This window comes from Xiphophorus hellerii, chromosome 22 (assembly GCF_003331165.1).
Source record: "Xiphophorus hellerii strain 12219 chromosome 22, Xiphophorus_hellerii-4.1, whole genome shotgun sequence".
NCBI lineage: Eukaryota > Metazoa > Chordata > Actinopteri > Cyprinodontiformes > Poeciliidae > Xiphophorus > Xiphophorus hellerii.
This window is the reverse complement of record NC_045693.1, coordinates 1,150,448-1,158,191: the sequence shown is the minus strand read 5'-3', so window position 1 is coordinate 1,158,191 and position 7,744 is coordinate 1,150,448. Positions and strand designations below refer to the sequence as shown.

Sequence of the window (7,744 nt, the reverse complement as noted above, 5' to 3'; positions counted from 1 at the left end):
TCATGCACAATTTCTTTATTTATGTAGAAACCCTTAATTATAGATCGTAAAAAATGCAGGTGGATTTTGCAGACCTGACAGCTACAGAAGTAATATTGGCATTAATCCATCATTTCACATTAAAAACATCAAAACCTTAATTACAAGAAAAGCACAATCTTTACATAAGGTTACAGCAGTGTTTCTCCATGCCTGTCCTGCATATTTCAGATGTGTCTTTGTTCCAGAACACCTGATGCAAATGACTGCATGACCTCCTCTGCAGCCATCAGTGCCAACAGCCTGTTAATCAAACATTTATTAAACTCATGGATGTGGCAGAAAGGAAGGACCAGCATGGAGAAACACTGTGTAACCAAACTTAGTTACAATATCTGTTGTCTAAAATATATATACTGTATATAAATTCAGTTTTAAACAAATTTACAAGCAAATAACAGACATCTTTCTGAAAATCAATCAAATTTATTTGGTAACACTTTATTTGACAGGGTGTGCATAAGACTGACATGACACTGTCATCATAATCGTGATGTCATGAACATGAAGGCGTCTTTATGAATCTCTATGACTGTCATGAAGTGTCATTCGGTAAATAATGACACTTTAATGCAAAGTTGACACTTTTAATGGACTTTCAATGCAACTTTTAGAGCAACTATGCTGCTGAACCATTTCAGGTAATAAATAAAATATATCCAACTTATTAACATTTAGTTTACTTCAGACTATTTTCCTTTGGTAACAGTTAAGAGCAATTAAATAAAAAATAAAAAATATTAAAGAAATGGTGCCACAAGAATAAAACAATACTAGATTATGGCCAAACAAACTGAAGTATTTAGCAACAAGCAAATACGAAATGATGTGAAACCATAATAAACAGTATTAAAATAAAAATAATTCAATCAAATTTTGGATTATAACTAGACTATAAATTGCATTGGAAGACTCGTTTTATATATATAAAGCTAAAATATCAAATGATTGCAGCATAAAATGAAAATCAATATTTTCTAAATAGAGAGCTGCTGCTTAGCATTTATATAAATAAATAACTAGAGACAAGTCTACATTCTCCAGAAGAATTATAAATGCATCTGATTATTATCATCTAAATAACTAAATGTTTATTACAATGGGTAATTTAGACGTTATGATATATGAGAGCTCAGAACTGATAAACTAACAAACGCATTTCAAGTTGTAAACAGAAGTGGAAGCAAAGTTTGAATATAAACTGTTGTCCTTCAGTTGGAGGGATTTATGTGTTAAAACTGTTTTCCACTCTTAAAAAAATAAAATGAATAAAAATGATTTTCATCCAGGAAGATTTGATTCAGATTATTTTCTTTGCGTTTACAGACTCAGTTAATCTTCAGGGATCTAAATTAAAAATCACAAATATTCAGAAACTGAATATTGTTTTTAATGACTGACGGTGACATGAATATCAGAGGGTGAAACATTTGGCTGATTATTGAACAGAACCATCAGAATGTTGCTGCTCAGCGCCCCCTGCTGGCTGCCTCTGAACTGCAGGCGGCGCTCTGAGGGAGGCCTTCCTCCAGGTGAGCAGCAGAAACTCACCTGCAGCGTCAGACAGGAAGCAGAACCGCAACAACAAACCAAACATCCTCTAGATGAGCGCAGAACGGTTCTGTTTGAAACACCGCTGGCCAAAAAGTCCAACGCTAAAATAAACAAAACAATAATTAGACATTAAAGCCAAAAGCCAAAGGAACAGAAAGATTTTTAAAAATGTAAAAAGAGGACATTTCAATTAAAATGATTCATTAATTACAAACCCTGAAATTAACTGGATTAACATGTTCAGTCGATTCAACCTCTAGTTGGAACATAAACATTTTGTGAGGATTTGGATTTTCTGTTTATTTCAGGTTTCTGTGTTCAGCCGAGTTTCTGTTGTCCGGTTTACACCTTGACTGACCCCAGCTGTGTCCTGTTCCCTCGTCGGTCCTTCTCTATTCTGTCGTAATCTGCTACCAGTTGTTACCAGAGGTGGAGCATCTAGCCTTCGCTCACCTGTGCTGCCTGGATTTTGTACTTTGTCATATTAAACCATCATCATTTATTCAGCAACCTGCGTCTCCCTCCCCACCTCTCAACCGCTCTTTATGACACATTTAGGGAATAAAACAAACACAAATACTTCTGTATATAAAAGTGAAAGAATTTAAGAACAAAACCATTTTCTACATGTTGAGTTTATTCAGTAAAAAGTTGTTTATATTCAGAGGTTATTAATGCAGAAGAGAAAAACATCAGAGTTTGGACGATTATCATGAGTGAAACGGCTGCTAACATGTTATCATGCTGTTAATCTTTAAGGTCAGAGGTCAGAGCAATAGGCACGAGGTGATGCTGGTGATCCTCAGGCGTTTCCACGGCGACCATCAGGGCTGCTTCTGCTGCATCTCCCTCCAGCTCTTCCACAGCATCAGGTCGCGGCTCTTCCCCAGGGCGACCAGCCAGCGGGGCAGCCGGATGCCGTTGAACTGGCCCACGCCGTCGTCTCGGCCCATCGCCAGCAGCATGGACACATTACCTAGCAACCGGCACAGGGTCAGCGAGGGTCAGGCGACCCGCCGACCGTCTGTCTCAGGTGGAGCCTACCTGTGCGATACGGCGTCAGCGGCTTCCCGCTCAGGCTGCTGATGATGTTGGACACGGCGACGTAGGCGTGGAGCCCGGCGTGGTACGCCAGCTTCGCCTCGCGCAGGTCGGCGCAGTCGCCAACGGCGAAGATGTTGGAGAACCCCTCGACCTGCAGGTACTGGTTGACCTTCAGCGCCCCGTCAGCAGCCATGCTGCCCTCTGGAGGAACACACAGTAACAGGTTATTAACCGATCAATGACAGGTCAATATCTGATCAATAACCGATGGGACCAGCTGATTGGAGCAGGTCTCAGAGACTAAAAGCTGCTAAATGCCTGCAGGTTGATGCTAAGCTAGCAGCTGTTCCTGTAGCTGGTAATGATTGTAAAGTTAAAGTCTAAATGAACAGCAGGAATTTGTTCATTCAGTTATAAATTTCACAGTTTCAAACCAAATATTTAGCTTAGTGTGTAACTATCTAGCATCACACTAAGCTAAATATTTAGCTAGAAAGCTAAATATTTGTCTTGCTAGCTAAACATTTAGCTTGCCATTAAACTATTTAGCTTATTGTGTAGCGAAATATTTAGCCACACTGACATCTATAAATGAAAGAACAACATGGCGTGAAAATGACTGAATCCCCATTTCTTCTCATCACAGTTGAAATCTCCCAAATTCCTTTGTACAGCAGGTTCTGGTGGCAGCGAGCAGCAGGCGGACCCACAGCGCCCCCCGGTGGACCCACAGCGCCCCCCGGTGGACCCACAGCGCCCCCCGGCGGACCCACCCAGGCTGGAGGCGTAGGCTCCAGAGTTGACCCTGATGCCGGTGCAGCAGATGATCAGGTCCGTCTCCAGAGTTTCCCCCTTGTCAGTTCTGACCTGTAGGTTCTTCTGGGTCCGGTTCAGCGGCAACTCGGACAAGTTGGACACCTTCTGACCTGAAACACAGAAGTAGGTTGTCCGGAACCCGGGCAGAACCAGCTAACAGCAAGTAGCTAACGGCTAGCAGCTAATAGCTAACGGCTAGCAGCTAGCATACCCAGAACCAGCTCCACTCCCTTCTCCAGTAGAACCTCCTTGGCCTGCTGCCTGACGCTCTGGACCAGTTGCTCGTCGGCCAGCCCGATCCTGGAGTGGATCAGAACCACCTGGAGGAGAAACAGAGATGAGGACGGAGTCCACAGCGCCGGGTTCTGCAGGTACCGGAGGTCCAGACCAACTGGGTTCATCTGCAGCAGGGGTTCTCCAGCTTTTCAAAATAAAAGCATCAGAGACGAGGTTTTTCCATTTAAATGTTTAGATCAGGGGAGGTCAAGTCCAACAGGCCGGGATCGGACCAGGTAACCAGACGCTCACCTGGCTCAGGTGTGTCAGCAGGAAGTCGCTGATATAGAGTCACATAATTCTTTATATTTTAAATTAATTAATTTATTAGAAATTATACAAATATTTGCTAATTAACTTAATGGCAGATTTATGTATTTCTGTCCCTTCTGGGCCTCCGTACCCCTCAGGCGTCACTTTCATTCTGAAAATCATTTTGTGACCCAACCTTGGACTCTCCCGACCCCCCAGGGTTCCCGACCCCCCAGGTTGGGAAGCCCTGCCCTACAGGAACAACCCAGAAGCAGAACTCTGAGTGACTCGGTTCTGATCCGGTTCATGGAGTCAGAGGAAACAGCCCAGAACTTGATCCGGACCCAACAGAACCTTCAGGTCTGGTGTGAACCAAATAACTGTGAACCTATTTCAGCAGGGCCTACAGAACCAGGATGTTGAGTACCGCTGAACCCGACCAGAGCCAGAACCCGACTCACCTTCTTGTCTGGATACTCCGTCTTGATCTCAGCTGCCATCTCCACCCCTGTAGCTCCGCCCCCGACCACCAGAACCGAGTCCGCCACCTGGATCTGGACACACACACACACACACGCACCCACGCACACACGCACACACACACACACACACACACCCAGTGAGCGGCGTCCTGTCCCACCACTTACCTCTGCCCCCCTCTGTCTCACCTGTCCCACCATGTCCTCGTACGCCGTCACGCCGTCCTGCATCGACGCCTCGGTGTTGAACTTCCCCGGGAACGGACCATCAGAACCAGTACACAGGATCAGGTGGGAGTACTGGACCTCCTGCAGTAGGGGAACACCTGTCAGAGCTCACCTGGCCGGCAGGGGGCAGCAGCAGCTCTCACCCTGCCGCCCCTCCTCACCCTGCCACCCTGGAGAACCACCAGCTGCCGCTCCGGGTCCACTCGCTCCACCCGACCCTGCAGGAAGCTGGTTCCGAACGTCTCTGCATAGGGGATGAAGGTCCGCTGGGCGAAGCCTGGGGTCAGAGGTCAGGGGTCAGAGGTCAGGAGTGCCAGGGGGTGAGTGTGGGGGGCACAGGTCGGAGTGGTCGGTACCGGGCTGGACTGAGGCCCGCAGCGCAGCCACGTTGTGGTGGAAGGAGTCCCGGATGTCCAGCAGGGTGAAGCCGAACCCGGCCGAACGAAGCTGCTGCGCCGCCGCGATGCCGCCGAACCCGCCGCCTACCACTACCACGTGGACCCCGTCCGGAACCGAGACCTGGCCCCCCATCTGGAGAGAGACACACACACACACCCACTGCTCAGTGACTTACACTCCAACACTTCAGCACCGAACCACCGACCGAACCTCAGAATCTGTGCAGAGCTCGGCCTCTAATTGGACCCGGTTCGGGCCGCAGGTGGATCGGAACCAACCCTCAGAGGTCCTACCTGTGAGAAGCTAACTGATCCTGACTGGACCGGTTTCGTTCGCCAGGAGTTCTGCAGAACCGTTCGGATCCTTCAGGTCCAATCTGGGTCCGCTGCTGGTTCTGCTGGGTTCTCTGGATCACTGCACCGGTTGCCGGTTCTGAACGTCCTGAATGAAGGAGGGAAAAGTTCGGTTCTGACCCGGTAAACGCGTCGGTTCCAGTGGAGACCCCCGGAACCACCCGAACCCCCCGCAACCCGTTATGAAACCAGTTCAGAACCCGGCACGAGTCTCTCCAGAACCATGTGACGTCACACGCTGCTGACATCACGCGGGAACTTACCTGCCGCAGGTTCGGAACTCGGATCCAGTTTCAGTCCAGTTGATCAACAGCTGCTTTTTCCTCCTTTAGACCCGCCCCCTCTGTCTGACGTCAGCAGCTCTGCGCCAATCAGAGCGCATCCGCTCCTAACGAAGGAAGGCTGTGGTGCGTTCAGGGACCGCAGGAAAACAAAAACCAAGCAGAGCTGATGTTACAGAAGCAAAGTTCTGTCTTTAGTCTTCCTGCCGGTTCTGTTGGATCTGTTGTTCATTAAAGGATGGATTCGGTTCTGATCGGTCGGTTCCGATGATTTATGGGTCAGAACCAGTACACCGTGTTCCCACCAGTTCTCTCTGGGCTCATTAGTGATCGGTTCTGATCCAATCAGCGGCTCTCCTGCTGACTCAGCATTTTTTCTGCTGAGTCAGCGTTAGGAAACAGCAAACCTGTGTCATAATGGGGGAGGGAAAGGTCAGGAGGTCAAGATGTAAGCAGTGTCCAGAACTCCCACTGGACCTTCATCTGTTGGGGGAAGAGGTCAAACATCCCATAATAGAGCCGCTCTGTAACCACAGCAACATGGTTCTGGTTCTGGTTCTAACTGACGATTCCTGTTTGATCCCGGTAAACATGTCAAACAGAACTCCAGGATCCTGACTGGTTCTGGTTCTGATCCCGGTTCTGTATCTTCCTCATCTAAAACATTACCAACATCATACACCAAAGGTTCTGCTTCACTGAGGAGAACCGGCCAAACCGGACCTGCAGCGCTATCAGTAAGGAGATCAGAACCAGGCGCAGCTCCATTTCTTCTAACTCAGAACCACCAGAACTACCAGAACCAATTAGAACCAACAGAAATACCAGAACCAATCAGTACCATCAGAACCAACAGAACCATTAAGACCAACAGAACCCTGCTCTCTACACGGTCTAGTTAAAGCATCATGGTACCGACCTGCACAGGCAGCAGTGGAATCAGAACCAGAAGTGTTCTGAGCAACAGAATGTGATTGGATCAGCAGAACCGGTTCTGCTTCATGTTTTCATCAGACTGCAGCTCAGAACCTGCAGAACCTCTAATGTTGCCCTTTTTCAACAGGTTTACAGTTGGTCCTCCATACATAAGAACCTAAAACCTTCCTGGTGAAATGAATCAAATATTAATGATGTAAAAGCAGTTTCTGCAGCTCCGCGGTTCTGATGGCCTCTGGACCTCTGGTCTACCTGCGCTTTTGATGGTGACGTCATTTTCTTCAGAAAACTTCCAAGTTCTTCTCCGTTACCCTGCAGTTCAGACCTGCTGTGTTTTAGCGCCCTCCAGCGGAAGAATTGTGCTCTGCACCAAGTTTAATTCCGACCGATCAGAATTCCATCAAGTCAGCAGCAGCACACCGGAACAGGTAACTTCTCCTACCAAAGTAAAACCTGGCAGGGTTTTAATCTTTCAGTTCAGTAGCGAAGATTCTCAGCGAACTGATCAGTTAAGTCAACCCAGTCAGGACCAGTTCATCATTCTAACTGGCTAACCTGGTTCTGTCTGGAGATCCCAGCAGTAAATCTTCAGTTAGTACTAATAATACCGTTTGTTGCTTTAATAATGCTTGCTCAAATATGTTAATTAAATACGCTAAATAAAACTTTATTATGACTGTACAATAACTGATGTAGTAATATGTAATATAGTACAAAGTGATACCTATTGGAGTAAGAAGATACTGAAGACATTAAATATTATGAAGCAAATAAAACATCTAATTATACGGTAATTAACGTCAAAAGGTAAAATTGATGGAGGATAAGTTCAACAAAATGATAGAAACCATGAAATCGGCTGAAAAACGGAGTGGTTTGGTGTCTTATTTTGAAATCAAACCGGAAGTCAGTTTGTGTGTATGTAATTTTGTTTTTGCTCCGGTCAGTTCGGGTCTCGGTTCTTTGGGTCAGCAGCTCCGGTAACTCTGCCCCTGATTCGGTTCTGTAACAGTTGACTCAGCTCCAGTGTCTCCTTCATGGAGGACCCGTGAGGTTCGGCCCGGACCGGAGCAGAACTTTCTGCGGG

At 46.8% G+C, this 7,744-nt stretch overlaps 1 protein-coding gene across 1 annotated transcript; it reads right to left on the bottom strand.

The window, feature by feature from the left end:
- Positions 1 to 2,210: 2,210 nt before the first annotated feature.
- On the bottom strand, positions 2,211 to 6,656 carry aifm2 (AIF family member 2). The gene is made up of 11 exons (XM_032552824.1): positions 6,641 to 6,656; positions 5,704 to 5,842; positions 5,381 to 5,528; positions 5,045 to 5,219; positions 4,850 to 4,965; positions 4,650 to 4,769; positions 4,443 to 4,535; positions 3,665 to 3,773; positions 3,411 to 3,563; positions 2,638 to 2,838; positions 2,211 to 2,569 (listed from the first exon to the last, which is right to left on the bottom strand). The coding sequence occupies exons 4-11, from the start codon at positions 5,217 to 5,219 to the stop codon at positions 2,418 to 2,420; spliced, it is 1,119 nt and encodes a 372-aa protein (XP_032408715.1). The 5' UTR covers positions 5,381 to 5,528; positions 5,704 to 5,842; positions 6,641 to 6,656; the 3' UTR covers positions 2,211 to 2,417.
- Between the last annotated feature and the right edge of the window lie 1,088 nt (positions 6,657 to 7,744).